At 46.9% G+C, this 19,822-nt stretch overlaps 1 protein-coding gene across 1 annotated transcript in view; it reads left to right on the forward strand.

Annotated features, from left to right (window-relative positions):
• The window catches only part of LOC311244227 (aquaporin), a gene marked incomplete at both ends in the record, with an annotated part of 30,954 nt that extends 11,889 nt beyond the window's left edge, over nt 1–19,065 (forward strand). The window contains 4 exons of the mRNA XM_084333633.1: nt 11,352–11,513; nt 14,413–14,577; nt 17,095–17,175; nt 18,850–19,065. Coding sequence (XP_084189759.1) covers nt 11,352–11,513; nt 14,413–14,577; nt 17,095–17,175; nt 18,850–19,065 — 624 coding nt within the window. The remainder of the gene's footprint in view (nt 1–11,351; nt 11,514–14,412; nt 14,578–17,094; nt 17,176–18,849) is intronic.
• Between the last annotated feature and the right edge of the window lie 757 nt (nt 19,066–19,822).

Raw genomic sequence — 19,822 nt, forward strand, 5'->3', positions numbered from 1 at the left:
CCACTGCCGGCGTGATGCTTGCCGGGACCCTCAGCCGATCCAGGGGAAGCTGCAACAGAAGATCCTTAAGAACTTCTACTCATACACAATAGAGAGTATTCTGACTGGCAACATCACCTCCTGGTTTGGGAATAGCACCGCACAAGACCGTAGAGAGTGGCCCGTTCAGCCGAACGCACAATTGGAGGGGGATTTGGCCAGCAGGTGGAGCAATTCTGTTTTGCTTAGGTTCAGTTTGAGGTGGTTGGTCGTCATCCAGGTGGAGATGTCAGACAGACAGGCCGAGATCCGCTCAGAGACGTGGATATCTGAGGGAGGGAAGGAGAGGAAGAGTTGAGTATCGTCGGCATAACAATGATACGAGAAGCCATGAGACGTGATAATGTTACCCAGTGATTTAGTGTAGAGGGAGAAGAGAAGGGGCCCTAGGACCGAGCCCTGGGGGACACTCGTCCGCAGGGGGCGGGTGGCCGACAGGGTCCCTCTACCAGAGCCAGCCACTACCATTCCTGCGAGGGCCGCAAGGAGGATCTGATGGTTGACTGTGTCGAAGGCTGCAGATAGATCTAGGAGAATCAGGACAAAGGAGAGGCCTTTCGCTTTTGCTAAATGAAGTGCCTCTGTGACCGCAATGAGGGCCGTTTCTGTGGAGTGGCCAGTCCGGAAGCCAGACTGATTAGGGTCTAGGAGGTAATTCTGTAAGAGATAAGCAGTAAGTTGGTTGGATACAGCACGTTCAAGTGTTTTAGAAAGGGAGGAGAGAAGAGAGACAAGATGATAGTCAGGGTTGGTTTTTTTATGAGCGCGTGACTCTGGCTTGTTTTAGGGAGGTGGGGACCACCCCCGAGTTGAGTGAGGAGTTGATGGTTGCAGTTAGGAATGGGAGGATGTCTGGTGCTATGGTCTGGAGGAGTGGGGAGGGTAGCCGGTCCAGCTGGCATGTAGTCGGACGGTTCAACGTTACCAGTGTCAGGGTCTCGGCTTCTGTAATGGGAGAGAAAGATGACAGAGTGAAGGATGAGGTTCTCGATTCAGCATTCAGCATCCAGGCTCCCTGGATGGATAATGAATGGAAATAGCGAATAAAATAAATAACAATCAAATAACGAGTATACTCGTTGTTGGCGTTCAACAATTGGCGGCCAATAATGAGTTTCATTGTTGTTGGCAGAGAAAGAGTTAAGGATCGGTAAAAAATGGGGCTATTTCTTTTTTTTATCATTGCATACTGTTAAATGCCCACGCTAGGTCTTAGGTCAGATCGATAACTTCATAACTCATTGGTCTGCTCATCTTGACATCAAACAGCGTCCTGCGAAGTGGTTGACATGCAGAACCGAACGAGTCTACAAAATGTTGTTGTTACTACTGACCGACAAGAGATAGCGAATGCACCGTTCCGATCCCCGTCAGTCATCGACCTTAGGTCGAGTGATTGAAGTTGCGGAATCTTTTATTTTATTTGCACTGGGAAGGACTCTCTTTATTCAGATGAGGTCCATTTCCCATATCCGTTACACGTATTATCACTGTATGGCTTTACTTGATAATCCCATTATACAGTACACGTATTATCACTGTATGGCTTTACTTGATAATCCCATTATAGCTAGGGATAAAGCCACTTACACGTATTATCACTGTATGGCTTTACTTGATAATCCCATTATACAGTACATGTATTATCACTATATGGCTTTACTTGATAATCCCATTATACAGTACACGTATTATCACTGTATGGCTTTACTTGATAATCCCATTATAGCTAGGGATAAAGCCACTTACACGTATTATCACTGTATGGCTTTACTTGATAATCCCATTATACAGTACACGTATTATCACTATATGGCTTTACTTGATAATCCCATTATAGCTAGGGATAAAGCCACTTATTCTATTTTGCTTCAATGCATAATCATATGTCTCCTTTTACTCCGTCTGGCTAAAGCCTTACTCAGGAGGTTTTTTACATCATAAATCAGGCACATTACTGGACCGCGTGGTTGACATATTTCTCCTTTTACTCCGTCTTCATTAATCAAAACGCAAAGGGTGAAGTTACAAGGCAAAACACATTTCATGCTTACCCGGTCGTCTGGTCAGAAGAAAGGATACAAAGGATATTTATAAAGAGGTATTTTTAATTAGAAAAAGCTAGTTACAAGAAGAGACTGAAGTGGAAAATTTCCAATTCAGTTTAAAATAAGCAGAAAACAGAACATCTCAGCATTGCACGGCTTGTGCCCCGTGTCTGGCAGCAGGATCTTCATCTCTCTAAAAAGTCTGGCCCTTGAATGAGCAACCGTCTCTTTTTATCGACATTGTACCATATTTCCGATTGGTCTAAACACAGTGATGTCACAGGGTTGTCATGTTTGTTTAGCAAACCAAAATACAATACATAATTCGTATTAACTCCTCCTTCTTTGTACTAACGTTACTGCTAGTTACCTAGTGGTTTTAAGTAACAGAAAGTCCCTTATTCCTTCAAAACAGACAACGGCTTTGTCTGTGGTGACCACGTGACATGGTACCATGCACGAGGCCGCCCTCCATAGGATTTCTTAAAGGTTCCCTCCAGACAAACAGTTTTACACATCATTCTTTTAGTATAATTCTCTACTGACAGTCAATTATAAGCATGCCATTTATGAAAACTTTTACTGTACACATTAAACATTTAATTGTTATATAGTTTTTTCTTTTAAGATTTCCTCAATAGTTTCCGGACTCCTGGCTTTCAACCCTCAACCTTTAATTCCCTTCCCTTCTGAAAGGGTTAACATTTTACTGCTCTCTCTCCTCTTCTGAGGCCCACATTCCGCAGGTTGACTCCCTTTTCACTGTTTTTCACAGACAACAGGCCCCTTCTATGGAGACATTAAAGGCTCAGTTCCATTTTTTATAAGTAGAGCCATCATAGAGCTATCTTTCCAGAGTTCAGTTCAAAGATTTATACTGGTCATATAGGAACGATTCAGGATGTCATTGTCCAAAAGTGTCACTTGTTCTGTGGCACTTCACACCCACTCTGCCATCCTGTGAGATCATTGTCCATCATCAATTGAATAATTGAATAATGAAGCATATGATTACATGTGAAAAATAGGTATATACGGCTATATTGGAACGACTCAGGATGTCATTGTCAAAAAGTGTCACTTGTTCTGTGGCACTTCACACCCACTCTGTCATCCTGGGCGGTCATTTTCCATTGTCTTAATAGCGTCTGTACTGGGGGACAAGATGGCGATTGTGGGGTCACGTGGCTGTGACTCTCCACACCCCCTCTGCCATCTCGGTACCTTGTTACCCTGGTAGCCGGCGGGAAGACTTGCATCTGTTGTTCCCTGGCTGGACGGCTCGACAGGATAGGGGTCACGTTGTTGCTTGGTATCCGGCGGGAAGACTTGCATCTGTTGTTCCCGGCCGATGCACCCAGGCTGTTGTCGTCTTGGTCATCTTGGTCATCTTGGTCACCTTGGTCATCTTGGTCATCTTGGTCATCTTGGGCATCTTGGTCACCTTGGTCATCTTGGTCATCTTGGTCATCTTGGGGTCGCCCCCTCTGACCTCTTGGATCTCTCCCATAGTTTGAGGTAGGTTGATTTGTCACTTCTCGGGCGACCCCCACGGGTCCCCGAGAATTGTAGCAGCAGTCCTCTATTGACGTGTGGTTGGCCTGGTCTTGTGACCCTGTCCGTAGGCCTCGCAGGACATCACAGATACAGTCCACAGAGGACTCATTTCTTTTCTCTCTTTCAGGTCCATTCAGGGCTCTCGTCGCCCTGTAACCTGGGTACAGGCCGATGTCTCTCTGTCCGGTCTGGGAGGTCTGGGAGGTCTGGGAGGTCTGGGAGGTCTAGATGAGGACCTTGAGGATGCTCTGGAGCTTGACCTATCGTGTGACCCTGTCCGTATGCCTCGCAGGACATCACAGATACAGTCCACAGAGGACTAATTTATTTTCTCTCTTTCAGGTCCATTCAGGACTCTCGTCGCCCTGTAACCTGGGTCCAGGCCGATGTCTCTCTGTCCGGTCTGGGAGGTCTAGGAGGTCTGGGAGGTCTGGGAGGTCTGGGAGGTCTAGATGAGGACCCTGAGGATGCTCTGGAGCTTGACCTATCCCGGTCTTCCTCCAGTTCCGATTTCTGACCTGAGTCAGTATATTCCTTCTTGCCATCCGCTGCGTCGTTCGCTGACTCCGGGGGACAGCCCCCCCCCCCCGTCTAAGAATGTGGCACTGGTTCAGGTTTTGTCCCTTTACCAGCGCACCTTTACCAGCGTACATTGTTCACAGGCCTTTCGGACTGTTATCGCTCTTTGTTTGGCTTTAGGTATGAGAATGTTGTTAGTTCTCAGGTATACCAACATCCTCTTACTTCCGGCATGTCCAAGGTTATCATATACCTGTCTGTTCATGTGAGTAGCCTCGTCCTGTTAGCAATGGCTAGTTAGCCTGCTATTCGCTCCTGCTCGCAATGGCTATTTCAGCCTGCTATTCGCTCCTATTCGCAATGGCTATTTCAGCCTGCTCGCAATGGCTATTTCAGCCTGCTATTCGCAATGGCTATTTCAGCCTGCTATTCACAAAGTAGAGTTTTTTCTACTTAAGTTCTGACTTTAAGTAAGCATTTAGTTACTTCAAGTCATGAGTAAACCTTTTTACCGTAATCACAAAAATATACTTTAAGTGTGATTCTTTCTCTGAGTAGAACCTTCTACGTTTTTGACTGTAAGAAAACATTACGTAACTTTTTAGTCATGAGTAACCGCTACTTCAAGTCGTTACTTATCAACCCTCTCTTGTTCCTGATAGATTTTTTTACCAATTTACTTTTGGCTGTCTGCTGCGCTCTGCAGACCATCTACGTCACCAGTGTTCCAGATCTCGAACATTAGGAAGAGTCTTGGTTGGAGAAGTTCTGCCGATAAGACCAATCTTGAGTAAGGTTGACTCAAATCTGTAACTAATTCTACTCCAGAGACACCTGACAGCAGTTATTTCAGTTAATATTCTTTCGGCTGTTGATACCTATTTAATTAGTATACAGCCCAACTCACTTGAACTCATGTTCTAAGCCCCGGAACCTCCAATCCGTTTTGACAGACCTATAAACCAGTGACTTGGCCGCCTAAGCACCACAGCGTCCTGTATGCTGAGGCTTCCAAGTCTCCACAAATCTGACAGGCCCGTCGGATACAGAGACCCTGATGCTCGCTCTGTCCCCCCGCGTCAAGGTGCTAAGCTTGATGAGAGTTTGCAGAGTCTCAATTTGTTACCCATAGGCGCTGGTGAGTGTACATCTCATGCAGCTGATATGGTTGGTAGGGTGCTAACCTACCAAATGGTTGCTGTCAGGAAATCCCTTCTGAATGAAATAGATTACAAATTCACTTTACTTTACTCTGGGTTTAGAGCAAGGACGGACATCTTTACATATTATACTTAAAATATATACAAAATGCATGTAGTATTCTATGTCATGTTTCTTCCTAAATGACAATAACACTACATATTCTTCCTCTTGACAGATGAGCGGTATGTCAAGTGCAGTTTGCACTTGCTTGAGTGTCACGTGTCAGGGCCCCAGAAGGTAATTTCTCCCTTTGTTGCCCTCATCTCTGCTTGCTGCTCTGGGGTTAGTTTCTCCCCCATGTTTCTCCCGTCAAGTGCAGGTTGCACTTGCTTGAGTGTCATGTGTCAGGGCCCCAGAAGGTAATTTCTCCCTTTGTTGCCCTTATCTCTGCTTGCTGCTCGGGGGTTAGTTTCTCCACCATCTTATCCCCTGGATCTTGACCGGGGGTCCTTACTTCTCTTTCCATCATTTGGGCCATTGAAGCCCCTTTGGTGAGCTAGCGTCTCCTTGTGCTAGCTTCTCTTGAGCTATTACTCAATATGTTGAGTAATCAGAACTGTGTTCAGTTTCAGAGGTATTTAGCTCCCCATCCTGTTCAGGCTCAGACTCAGTTTCACCTGAAGGCGTCATCTGTGGCCTCGGGTTCTGATCCTTCATCTGAATGTCGCCATCCTCCTCTTCTGGGCCATAGAAAATGGAACAGTGCTCATAATTGATGTTTTTGGCCTTTAGGTACTCGTCTAGAGAGTTGAACGCCTCTATGTCAGTGGAGGGAGATACTCGTTTTGAGGTGGAGCCTGGCGCCTCATAAAGAGGAAGAATGACTACATCGTCTTCTTGGTTTTTTCCATTTCCACACTCGTCTTTGATAGTGCGTCGCAGTGTTCTTGAGCGAGACACATCACCCCTTACTGCCCCCGTTAAGCAGGTTGGCACCTTGCATGGCTGCCTCCGCCGTCTGTGTCTCTTAAGCCCTTGAAGGTTCCGGAAGCTCATGTAACACTGGTCACAGTAGTATGGTTTCTCTCGTGTGTGTACCATGTGGTGTAGTGTAAGGTTACGCTTCGCCTTGAAGCTCTTTCCACACTGGTCACAGCAGTAAGGTTTCTCTTCTGTGTGTACCGTGTGGTGAATTTTAAGCTCTCCCTTCGTCTTGAAGGCCTTCTCACACTGGGCGCAACCGTAAGGTTTATTTTCTGTGTGTACCACGTGGTGACGTTTAAGGTGATCCTTCGTCTTGAAGCTCCTTCCACACTGGTCACAGCAGTAAGGTTTCTCCTCTGTGTGTACCGTGTGGTGTTGTTTAAGTTCTGCCTTCGTCTTGAAGGTCTTCCCACACTGGTCACAGCAGTAAGGTTTCTCTTCTGTGTGTACCACGTGGTGTCGTTCAAGATCTGCCTTTCTCTTGAAGCTAATGTCACACTGGTTACAGCAGTAAGGTCTCTCTCCTGTGTGTACCACGTGGTGACTTTTAAGATCCCCCTTCGTTTTGAAGGTCTTTTCACACTGGTCACAGCAGTAAGGTTTCTCTCCTGTGTGTACCACTTGGTGTTGTTTAAGGTGATGCTTTGTCTTGAAGCTCTTTCCACACTGGCCACAGCAGTAAGGTTTCTCTCCTGTGCCAATTACTGCTTGCTGTACAGCCGGCAGCTCTGGATATTGTGATTTGCTTGGTTCTGTGAATTCCTCACTTCCCGCAAACGTTTCAGGGGACTCTGGGTGTTCCTCCCGTTCTCCTAGGTAGTCTAGACCCAGGTCGGGTATGGACACTCCCAATCCCTCATCCGAGGGTGATTCCTCCTCTATGATGTGGGAATGATTGTGAGACATCATGTTAGCACTGGTTTGTTAGCCGATGGTGAGCTAGTTAGCTTCCGTCTGGCTTCGTGTCACGTAGCCTCGGGCTAGGTAGCCATCCAGTTAGCATTCAGTTCACTCCTGGCTTGTTGGCGGATGGCGAGCTAGTTAGCTTCCGTCTGGCTAGGGCCAGCTCATGGGTGTTAGCACTGGCTTGTTAGCCGATGTCGTGCTAGTTAGCTTCCGTCTGGCTAGGGCCAGCTCATGGGTGTTAGCACTGGCTTGTTAGCCGATGGTGAGCTAGTTAGCTTGCAGTTCTGTGAACGGTCGTTTTGACTTCACTTCACATCCAGTCTCCCCTCCTCACAAACAGTATCTTTGGGCTAGGAGCCATCCAGTTCGCCTTTCTGTGAACGGTCGTTTTGACTTCGCTTCACATCCAGTCTCCCCTCCTCACAAACAGTATCTTTGGGCTAGGAGCCATCCAGTTCGCCTTTCTGTGAACGGTCGTTTTGACTTCGCTTCACATCCAGTCTCCCCTCCTCACAAACAGTATCTTTGGGCTAGGAGCCATCCAGTTTGCCTTTCTGTGAACGGTCGTTTTGACTTCGCTTCACATCCAGTCTCCCCTCCTCACAAACAGTATCTTTGGGCTAGGAGCCATCCAGTTCGCCTTTCTGTGAACGGTCGTTTTGACTTCGCTTCACATCCAGTCTCCCCTCCTCACAAACAGTATCTTTGGGCTAGGAGCCATCCAGTTCGCCTTTCTGTGAACGGTCGTTTTGACTTCGCTTCACATCCAGTCTCCCCTCCTCCTTGCATACAGTAGCTTTGGGTAGTTGGCTCTCCAGTTCGCCTTTCTGTGAGCAAAGCATGAAAGTGATTTTTGCATTGTAACTTCACCCAGAGCTCTATAAACATTATATTACCCTCTAGTTGTGAGTAAACGTTGCTTTAATCACAAAGATAGAGCTTTCTATTCATTTGTGATACCCCCAAGTAGAGCCTTCCACTCGAGTCGCCAGTAGAGCTTTCTACTTTAATTTTAGCCAAATCTGTAATAAAATTTTACTCCAGAGGCTTTTGACAGTAGTCCTGTCTTCTTCGGCCGTTTAGCACCTATTTTGGTTAGTATAAATGCACATCGCCAGGGACGCCATGTTAAATGCCCACGCTAGGTCTTAGGTCAGATCGATAACTTCATAACTCATTGGTCTGCTCATCTTGACATCAAACAGCGTCCTGCGAAGTGGTTGACATGCAGAACCGAACGAGTCTACAAAATGTTGTTGTTACTACTGACCGACAAGAGATAGCGAATGCACCGTTCCGACCCCCGTCAGTCATCGACCTTAGGTCGAGTGATTGAAGTTGCGGAATCTTTTATTTTATTTGCACTGGGAAGGACTCTCTTTATTCAGATGAGGTCCATTTCCCATATCCGTTACACGTATTATCACTGTATGGCTTTACTTGATAATCCCATTATACAGTACACGTATTATCACTGTATGGCTTTACTTGATAATCCCATTATAGCTAGGGATAAAGCCACTTACACGTATTATCACTGTATGGCTTTACTTGATAATCCCATTATACAGTACACGTATTATCACTATATGGCTTTACTTGATAATCCCATTATACAGTACACGTATTATCACTGTATGGCTTTACTTGATAATCCCATTAAGCCACTTACACGTATTATCACTGTATGGCTTTACTTGATAATCCCATTATACAGTACACGTATTATCACTATATGGCTTTACTTGATAATCCCATTATAGCTAGGGATAAAGCCACTTATTCTATTTTGCTTCAATGCATAATCATATGTCTCCTTTTACTCCGTCTGGCTAAAGCCTTACTCAGGAGGTTTTTTACATCATAAATCAGGCACATTACTGGACCGCGTGGTTGACATATTTCTCCTTTTACTCCGTCTTCATTAATCAAAACGCAAAGGGTGAAGTTACAAGGCAAAACACATTTCATGCTTACCCGGTCGTCTGGTCAGAAGAAAGGATACAAAGGATATTTATAAAGAGGTATTTTTAATTAGAAAAAGCTAGTTACAAGAAGAGACTGAAGTGGAAAATTTCCAATTCAGTTTAAAATAAGCAGAAAACAGAACATCTCAGCATTGCACGGCTTGTGCCCCGTGTCTGGCAGCAGGATCTTCATCTCTCTAAAAAGTCTGGCCCTTGAATGAGCAACCGTCTCTTTTTATCGACATTGTACCATATTTCCAATTGGTCTAAACACAGTGATGTCACAGGGTTGTCATGTTTGTTTAGCAAACCAAAATACAATACATAATTCGTATTAACTCCTCCTTCTTTGTACTAACGTTACTGCTAGTTACCTAGTGGTTTTAAGTAACAGAAAGTCCCTTATTCCTTCAAAACAGACAACGGCTTTGTCTGTGGTGACCACGTGACATGGTACCATGCACGAGGCCGCCCTCCATAGGATTTCTTAAAGGTTCCCTCCAGACAAACAGTTTTACACATCATTCTTTTAGTATAATTCTCTACTGACAGTCAATTATAAGCATGCCATTTATGAAAACTTTTACTGTACACATTAAACATTTAATTGTTATATAGTTTTTTCTTTTAAGATTTCCTCAATAGTTTCCGGACTCCTGGCTTTCAACCCTCAACCTTTAATTCCCTTCCCTTCTGAAAGGGTTAACATTTTACTGCTCTCTCTCCTCTTCTGAGGCCCACATTCCGCAGGTTGACTCCCTTTTCACTGTTTTTCACAGACAACAGGCCCCTTCTATGGAGACATTAAAGGCTCAGTTCCATTTTTTATAAGTAGAGCCATCATAGAGCTATCTTTCCAGAGTTCAGTTCAAAGATTTATACTGGTCATATAGGAACGATTCAGGATGTCATTGTCCAAAAGTGTCACTTGTTCTGTGGCACTTCACACCCACTCTGCCATCCTGTGAGATCATTGTCCATCATCAATTGAATAATTGAATAATGAAGCATATGATTACATGTGAAAAATAGGTATATACGGCTATATTGGAACGACTCAGGATGTCATTGTCAAAAAGTGTCACTTGTTCTGTGGCACTTCACACATACCCAAAGTAATTTGCGATGTATTATACTTTATACTTATAGCACATGCATGAGTCTGGTCTCCTTTGAAAGGTAACATTCTGAAGTGTCTCACACAATAAAGGAAAATCACTTTGAGTGCTAATTAAATAGAGTAACAGAGGTTTGAACACACTGAAATAAAAGTGTTGTGTGCTCACATTTATTTGTACTGGTTGCCAGATGCCTGTTTTTAAGTTCCAGCTGAGAGGTAGGAGCTGGTAAACAACTAAACATAATGGTTCCATAGCATGAGGTCATATTTAGTACAGGTCCAAAGTTTATTAAAAAAAAAAATGTATAATGTGTGTACCGGTAAAAATGCAGCGTGATTATCCAACATCGCCGCCCACTGCCATTCATATCGCCTCTCGAGTGAAAACAAAGGACTTCCTCGTCTTCTTGTGTCACCTTCCCCCACTGTCACGGTGGTCAAGTGTTCTTGCCGTCAGCGGTGACTGGTCAGTTCAGGACTGTTCACAACCGGACGTGGTCACGGCTTGTGAAATGATGCTCACCGGATGTTTCGTCTTGAAAATCGAGAATGGAATCACGCAACAGGTTGAGGGAGGTGGCGATCGAAAGGCAGCAAATTCTATTTCCAACAATGTATTGGTTGATCGGGGACAACGCAGCCCGGAGCCTGCAGACGAGCGCAAAGTGCTGTGACGTGCACGCGAGTCCAGGTGAACCCTGTCTTTACCCCCCTGTCCAGGTGAACCCTGTCTTTACCCCCCTGTGCAGGTGACCCCTGTCTTTACCCCCCTGTCCAGCTGACCCCTGTCTTTACCCCCCTGTCCAGCTGACCCCTGTCTTTACCCCCCTGTGCAGGTGACCCCTGTCTTTACCCCCCTGTGCAGGTGAACCCTGTCTTTACCCCCCTGTCCAGGTGAACCCTGTCTTTACCCCCCTGTCCAGCTGACCCCTGTCTTTACCCCGCTGTCCAGGTGAACCCTGTCTTTACCCCCCTGTCCAGGTGAACCCTGTCTTTACCCCCCTGTGCAGGTGAACCCTGTCTTTACCCCCCTGTCCAGGTGAACCCTGTCTTTACCCCCCTGTGCAGGTGAACCCTGCGGTCACCGTGGCCATGTTGGCGACCCGGAAGCTGGACGTCCTGAGGGCCCTGGCCTACTTAGCAGCACAGTGTGCAGGGGCGGGTCTAGGGGCCGGGGCCCTCTACCTGGCCCTGCCCCTCAAGACCCCTGCAGACTACTTTGTCAATAAGGTGAGTGTCTTCTTGTATGTAGGAGACACAGAACAATAAATAATGTAGATACTTTTTTTTTTTAATCCACTTTTTCTCCCATCCCAATTTCGTATTGCCAATTCTCCCCTCTCCTGTCTTGAACGTTGCTAGACTATGCCTCCCACTGGTCGGTTGTAGTGAGGATAGAAGCCTTGCATCACGTGTCCCCTCCGGTACACGAGGAGGCAGCCTGTCGCATCTTTTCACCAGACAGCGCGGACTCTCAGTGGCGAAGAGTAACGCGTGGGAGGCTCACACTGCCCCCGATACTTCCTGTCTCTGCTGTACATCTGTTTGAGGAACATGCAGTGATTGTTCATGTTTCATTAAAGGGCCCAGCGTGCAGCTGTTGGAGTAGGTACAAGCTCAGTGTATTACTTAGACAGGGATGGGTACATTGGCTGTTGAAAGGGGATCGAACCTGTGACATTCTAGTAACGGGACAGTTAACCACCAGGCCATCCTGCTACCTCTCTTTGCCCTCAGTCAGTTCCTTTCCCTATCTGTGGATCTTCTTTCCTGCTGCTCTACCTTTCTCCTTCATCCTCTCTCTTACAGGTGGGTCTGACTGGTCTCTCTCTTACAGGTGGGTCTGACTGGTCTCTCTCTTACAGGTGGGTCTGACTGGTCTCTCTCTTACAGGTGGGTCTGACTGGTCTCTCTCTTACAGGTGGGTCTGACTGGTCTCTCTCTTACAGGTGGGTCTGACTGGTCTCTCTCTTACAGGAGGATCTGACTGGTCTCTCTCTTACAGGTGGGTATGACTGGTCTCTCTCTTACAGGTGGGTCTGACTGGTCTCTCTCTTACAGGTGGGTCTGACTGGTCTCTCTCTTACAGGTGGGTCTGACTGGTCTCTCTCTTACAGGAGCATCTGACTGGTCTCTCTCCTCCAGGTGGGTCTGACTGGTCTCTCTCTTACAGGAGGATCTGACTGGTCTCTCTCCTCCAGGTGGGTCTGACTGGTCTCTCTCTTACAGGTGGGTCTGACTGGTCTCTCTCTTACAGGTGGGTCTGACTGGTCTCTCTCTTGCAGGTGGGTCTGACTGGTCTCTCTCTTACAGGAGGATCTGACTGGTCTCTCTCCTCCAGGTGGGTCTGACTGGTCTCTCTCCTCCAGGAGGGTCTGACTGGTCTCTCTCTTACAGGAGGATCTGACTGGTCTCTCTCCTCCAGGTGGGTCTGACTGGTCTCTCTCTTACAGGTGGGTCTGACTGGTCTCTCTCCTCCAGGTGGGTCTGACTGGTCTCTCTCTTACAGGTGGGTCTGACTGGTCTCTCTCTTACAGGTGGGTCTGACTGGTCTCTCTCTTACAGGTGGGTCTGACTGGTCTCTCTCTTACAGGAGGATCTGACTGGTCTCTCTCCTCCAGGTGGGTCTGACTGGTCTCTCTCTTACAGGTGGGTCTGACTGGTCTCTCTCCTCCAGGTGGGTCTGACTGGTCTCTCTCTTACAGGTGGGTCTGACTGGTCTCTCTCCTCCAGGTGGGTCTGACTGGTCTCTCTCTTACAGGTGGGTCTGACTGGTCTCTCTCCTCCAGGTGGGTCTGACTGGTCTCTCTCTTACAGGTGGGTCTGACTGGTCTCTCTCTTACAGGTGGGTCTGACTGGTCTCTCTCTTACAGGTGGGTCTGACTGGTCTCTCTCTTACAGGAGGATCTGACTGGTCTCTCTCTCGCAGGTAGGTCTGACTGGTCTCTCTCTTACAGGTGGGTCTGACTGGTCTCTCTTACAGGTGGGTCTGACTGGTCTCTCTCTTACAGGTGGGTCTGACTGGTCTCTCTCCTCCAGGTGGGTCTGACTGGTCTCTCTCTTACAGGTGGGTCTGACTGGTCTCTCTCTTACAGGTGGGTCTGACTGGTCTCTCTCCTCCAGGTGGGTCTGACTGGTCTCTCTCTTACAGGTGGGTCTGACTGGTCTCTCTCTTACAGGTGGGTCTGACTGGTCTCTCTCTTACAGGTGGGTCTGACTGGTCTCTCTTACAGGTGGGTCTGACTGGTCTCTCTCCTCCAGGTGGGTCTGACTGGTCTCTCTCTTACAGGTGGGTCTGACTGGTCTCTCTCTTACAGGTGGGTCTGACTGGTCTCTCTCCTCCAGGTGGGTCTGACTGGTCTCTCTCTTACAGGTGGGTCTGACTGGTCTCTCTCCTCCAGGTGGGTCTGACTGGTCTCTCTCTTACAGGTGGGTCTGACTGGTCTCTCTCTTACAGGTGGGTCTGACTGGTCTCTCTCTTACAGGTGGGTCTGACTGGTCTCTCTCTTACAGGTGGGTCTGACTGGTCTCTCTCCTCCAGGTGGGTCTGACTGGTCTCTCTCTTACAGGTGGGTCTGACTGGTCTCTCTCTTACAGGTGGGTCTGACTGGTCTCTCTCCTCCAGGTGGGTCTGACTGGTCTCTCTCTTACAGGAGGATCTGACTGGTCTCTCTCCTCCAGGTGGGTCTGACTGGTCTCTCTCCTCCAGGTGGGTCTGACTGGTCTCTCTCTTGCAGGTGGGTCTGACTGGTCTCTCTCCTCCAGGTGGGTCTGACTGGTCTCTCTCTTACAGGAGGATCTGACTGGTCTCTCTCCTCCAGGTGGGTCTGACTGGTCTCTCTCCTCCAGGTGGGTCTGACTGGTCTCTCTCTTGCAGGTGGGTCTGACTGGTCTCTCTCTTACAGGAGGATCTGACTGGTCTCTCTCCTCCAGGTGGGTCTGACTGGTCTCTCTCCTCCAGGAGGGTCTGACTGGTCTCTCTCTTATAGGAGGATCTGACTGGTCTCTCTCCTCCAGGAGGATCTGACTGGTCTCTCTCCTCCAGGTGGGTCTGACTGGTCTCTCTCCTCCAGGAGGGTCTGACTGGTCTCTCTCCTCCAGGTGGGTCTGACTGGTCTCTCTCTTGCAGGTGCCCCTGGGTGTGAACGCAGCGCAGGCCCTGGGTATCGAGGCGCTCTGCACCTTCCAGATGGTGTTCACCGTGTTCTCCGTGGGGGACCAGCGGCGGAGGGAGAGCACTGAACCAGGCAACATCGCCCTGGGAGCCGCCCACAGTGCTGGAGTTTTTATAGGGGTAATATATAAGGGGTTATATAAAATACAATATAATATATAATAATAATATATTCCGTTTTACATTTTCATTATATTTACATGCCATTCTAGACGTTTAGCAGATGCTTTTAATCCCTATCTGATTGGATCAGATTTGGATTTTGGGTAGTTAAAAACCAAAAAACAGGATTAGGATCACTTTGATATCCGATCAGGAAATCAAATCCAAGCTTTAATCTGGATCAAATCTTCAAAACGGGTAGTTCAAACCGACAACACAGGATTGGGATCAGTTTGATCCCAAAAAACTGGATTATCTTGATCCCACTAGAGGGGTGGATTTCCAGTGGATTACCAGAGCAAAATGTACTATACAATTTATTTAAAAATATGTTTCAATATAAATAAGATGGCAAAATTTGTTAACTGAAAAAATACAACATTTTAGCCTTCATGGCAAATCAATTGAATTTTTTATCTTTTGGTCACATTTGTGGTGGCCTATTTTGTTTTCAACCAAATGCTGATGACATAAATGTTTATGCTCATAAAAGTATCACAACAAAGATTGTCAATCACAAATGTAATTTAGATTAAAGAAAAAATATCTTCAACAAAAAAAGTCCATCTGTCCAATTCAGCTCCTAAAAGCACGTCTGGATGATCAGCTGCCTTTAAATTAATGTTTTTTTGTTGTTACCCTAGTGGGAGTATTTTTCTTATTACAATTCCATTGTGATGTTATGTCCTTTATGTATTTAACAATATAATTAGACATTATAGATTGACATTATATTTTTAAATGAATTATATATGTTGAGAATATGTTAGTGACTGTCCAACTGTACATATGACTGTTTACACTTGTAGCTGTTTACCTGTGTAGATCATTGTCTCCACCAGAGATTGCCATTGGTGCATATATATCTGTCTCCACTGGAGGGCGCTCTGGGCGTAGCTACCCAGGTATTCTACCTTAGGGGCGACTATAAAAGGGAAGGTCCCCACACCTTTCTTTCTCTCCTCCAACGGCTCTCAAAGAGAGTAGAGTGTTGTATAACTATTGCTCATGTGTGAATAAAAGAAGCCAAGCCAGTTCAGGCACAAGATAGAATCCATGTCTCTTGACCACATTATTGACGCCCTAAAGCGAGTTCTGTTAACAATATAGTACATTTTGCTCTGGAAATTCACCCATCTGGTGGGTTCACGATAATCCTGTTTTTTGGGATCAAACTGATCCCAATCCTGTGTCGGTTTGAACTACCCGTTTTGAAGATTTGATCCAGATTAAAGCTTGGATTTGATTTCCTGATCTGATATCAAAGTGATCCTAATCCTGTTTTTTGGTTTTGAACTACCCAAAATCCAAATCTGATCCGATCAGATAGGGATTCAAAGTGTTTGCCTACTGGGCCCAGGAGACTGATACAATCTGTTCAATGGAGATTGCCATTAAGAAGTAGAAGTTTGTCCAATGCTAGGTTTTTAGCGACACTGACTCAAAGACATCAAGTGGTCATGTCCGTGTTGTTTTCCTCCAGGCCCGGTTCTGTGGAGCCAGTATGAACCCGGCTCCCTCCTCATGTTCTGGAGCCAGTATGAACCCGGCTCCCTCCTCATGTTCTGGAGCCAGTATGAACCCGGCTCCCTCCTCATGTTCTGTGGAGCCAGTATGAACCCGGCTCCCTCCTCATGTCCTGTGGAGCCAGTATGAACCCGGCTCCCTCCTCATGTTCTGTGGAGCCAGTATGAACCCGGCTCCCTCCTCATGTTCTGGAGCCAGTATGAACCCGGCTCCCTCCTCATGTTCTGGAGCCAGTATGAACCCGGCTCCCTCCTCATGTTCTGTGGAGCCAGTATGAACCCGGCTCCCTCCTCATGTTCTGTGGAGCCAGTATGAACCCGGCTCCCTCCTCATGTTCTGTGGAGCCAGTATGAACCCGGCTCCCTCCTCATGTTCTGTGGAGCCAGTATGAACCCGGCTCCCTCCTCATGTTCTGTGGAGCCAGTATGAACCCGGCTCCCTCCTCATGTTCTGTGGAGCCAGTATGAACCCGGCTCCCTCCTCATGTTCTGTGGAGCCAGTATGAACCCGGCTCCCTCCTCATGTTCTGGAGCCAGTATGAACCCGGCTCCCTCCTCATGTTCTGTGGAGCCAGTATGAACCCGGCTCCCTCCTCATGTTCTGTGGAGCCAGTATGAACCCGGCTCCCTCCTCATGTTCTGGAGCCAGTATGAACCCGGCTCCCTCCTCATGTTCTGGAGCCAGTATGAACCCGGCTCCCTCCTCATGTTCTGGAGCCAGTATGAACCCGGCTCCCTCCTCATGTTCTGGAGCCAGTATGAACCCGGCTCCCTCCTCATGTTCTGTGGAGCCAGTATGAACCCGGCTCCCTCCTCATGTTCTGTGGAGCCAGTATGAACCCGGCTCCCTCCTCATGTTCTGTGGAGCCAGTATGAACCCGGCTCCCTCCTCATGTTCTGGAGCCAGTATGAACCCGGCTCGCTCATGTTCTGTGTTGTCTTCCTCCAGGCCCGGTTCTCCGGAGCCAGTATGAACCCGGCTCGCTCCTTCGGACCCGCTCTCATCACAGGCTTCTGGGAGAACCACTGGGTAAGAAGAACCCTCCAGAGACTGAGTGGACTGAGTATGTTACCGTGTACTCGCTTGTGGGTTGTGGGTTTGAATCCAGCTCATGGTCTTTTTCATATATCATCCCCCCTCCCTCCCATCATTTATGTCTCTCTCTCCACTGTATGTTATCTAATAAAGCAGAAATGTCTTGAAAACAATCTTTAAAATTCAAAGAATAGGGTACATCTGCAGTGCCGCTCGGCGACCTTGAATAGGTTATTAATATGGAATAAAAGCAATAACAACTTGCCACGGATTTATCCGTGCCTCTGTCCACAACGGGTGGAATCGAAACACGGAGATCTCCGTGCTTGGGCGGGATAGTGTTAAGGGGATGCAGACCAGAGAAAGTCGTTTGTCTTGTTTACATCAGGGTCCCCCATTTTCAATTCATAATGACATTCATGACGTACACAACATACAGATATAAGAATCTAATCTAATCATCTAAACTAATCTAATCATGACATTTAAGACATACATGACATACAGATACAGTATACACTCTTTATAGTGCAAATAAAACTAAAAAACAGATGTGTTGTGTTGTGTGTGTGTCCCTCACTCTCTCTCTCTCTCTCTCTCTCTCTCTCTCTCTCTCTCTCTCTCTCTCTCTCTCTCTCTCTCTCTCTCTCTCTCTGAGCACCTGAAGACTGCTATTAAACCAGGAAGTGCAGCACTATGTTGATAAGGCTGTCAGCCTCCACTACTGCAGTGCCCTGCGCTGCAACACAACAAACACAAGACTAAAAGCGAACTAAAAACGCTCATGGACCCGTCTCTCGTTGACTGACTCGCTTGTGTTGTTTGTTGGATTCGTTTTGGATTATTTGGGCTTGCGAAACAAACTATCCAAACGTACACGGACCCGCGGTCTCTCGTTGACTGACTTGCTTGTGTTTTCGTTGTGTGTCCGACTCTGCATGCTTTCGAACACCCGCCCAACTCTACCTCTGATTGGCTTACCATGACATTTTACTCAACCTCAGCCAATCGTCAGCATGTATGCGCTTGTCTCGCGCACTGCCCACTAACCAAGGAAGAACAGTTAAAAAAAAGGATTGCCTCTTGGCTCAGAGATCTAGTTTGTCTGATGAAAAAAACTGCTTCAATCATAGTAACACGCCGCATTTTTTGGCAGTAGCGGTAACAGCGTTATTAAGATTGGAAGAGTAATCCATTAGATTACTCGTTACTGAAAAAAGTTACGCTGTTAGTACGCTGTCAGTAACGTTATTCCCATCACTGCCAAAAAGGATGTAGTATAAGGAGATAGCTTACCAATAATCATGTAGTATAAGGAGGTAGCTTACCAATAATGATGTAGTATAAGGAGATAGCTTACCAATAATCATGTAGTATAAGGAGGTAGCTTACCAATAATGATGTAGTATAAGGAGGTAGCTTACCAATACTGATGTAGTATAAGGAGGTAGCTTACCAATAATGATGTAGTATAAGGAGGTAGCTTACCAATACTGATGTAGTATAAGGAGGTAGCTTACCAATACTGATGTAGTATAAGGAGGTAGCTTACCCAATAATGATGTAGTATAATGAGGTAGCTTACCAATAAGGGCCTTAAAATGAACAACACTGTTTGTTGCGTGAAATATCCCTTTAACCCTTTTGCCTCTCCCCTGTCACCGCCAGGTGTACTGGATCGGGCCGGTGCTTGGCGCCGTGTTGGCCGGGGTGTCCCACGAGTTCTTCTTCGCTCCCAGTGCGTCTCGCCAGAAGCTGGTGGCCTGTCTGACCTGTAAGGACATCGAGATGGTGGAGACGGCCAGCCTGTCTCGCTCCTCACTCTCCACCGTCACACAGAACGCCATGAGGGCCAAGCAGGCCGGCAAGCAGGACAACAACTGAGCACTCCAACTCCGACCTCCTCACCATCCCCCGCACCAGGCGTTCCACACTGGGAGACCGAGCTTTCGCTGCAGCAGCCCCCAGACTGTGGAACTCCCTCTCCCCCCTCATCCGAGGCTCTGACACCATCAACCTCTTCAAAACCAAGCTAAAAACCCACCTGTTCACACTTGCCTTCACGCAACACGGCCCCGCTCCCAAGTAGCCCACCCCTGACTCTTTTTAAGCCACAGATTCCGTTGTTTTGTTTTGTTTTGTTGTTTGTTTGTTTGTTAATTTTAACCACTTCATCCAATTGGACAGAACTTGCCTCCTTTTTTTATTTATTTTTATCTCTTATCTTATTTGTTTTTTCTTGTTGTTACTATACACAGATCTTTTATGTATTTTATTATATATATATTTTCAATTTTATTACTTACTTTTATTTTTTCCATCCTTTCCTTGTACAGTGTCCTTGAGTCTGAGAAAGGCGCTTCTCTCTTAAAATTCAATCTATTATTATTATTATTATTAGCACTCATGCACACACACACGTACCCCACACACACACGTACCCCACACACACACACACACACACACACACATGCACATGTAGCCGGTACAACACTGTACCTGCCTACTACTTCGATCATGCCTTGAGTGGGAGTCGAACCCACGGGCGTCTGCACCGGGGCCAGCAACAGAGACCGCTGTGCCAAGAAAGGAACTCCCTCTCTAACTAACCATGTCTATCCTGTCTCTGAGGATCAGGGGA

Source organism: Notolepis coatsorum (genome assembly GCF_963971535.1).
Source record: "Notolepis coatsorum genome assembly, chromosome: 17".
Classification (NCBI taxonomy): domain Eukaryota; kingdom Metazoa; phylum Chordata; class Actinopteri; order Aulopiformes; family Paralepididae; genus Notolepis; species Notolepis coatsorum.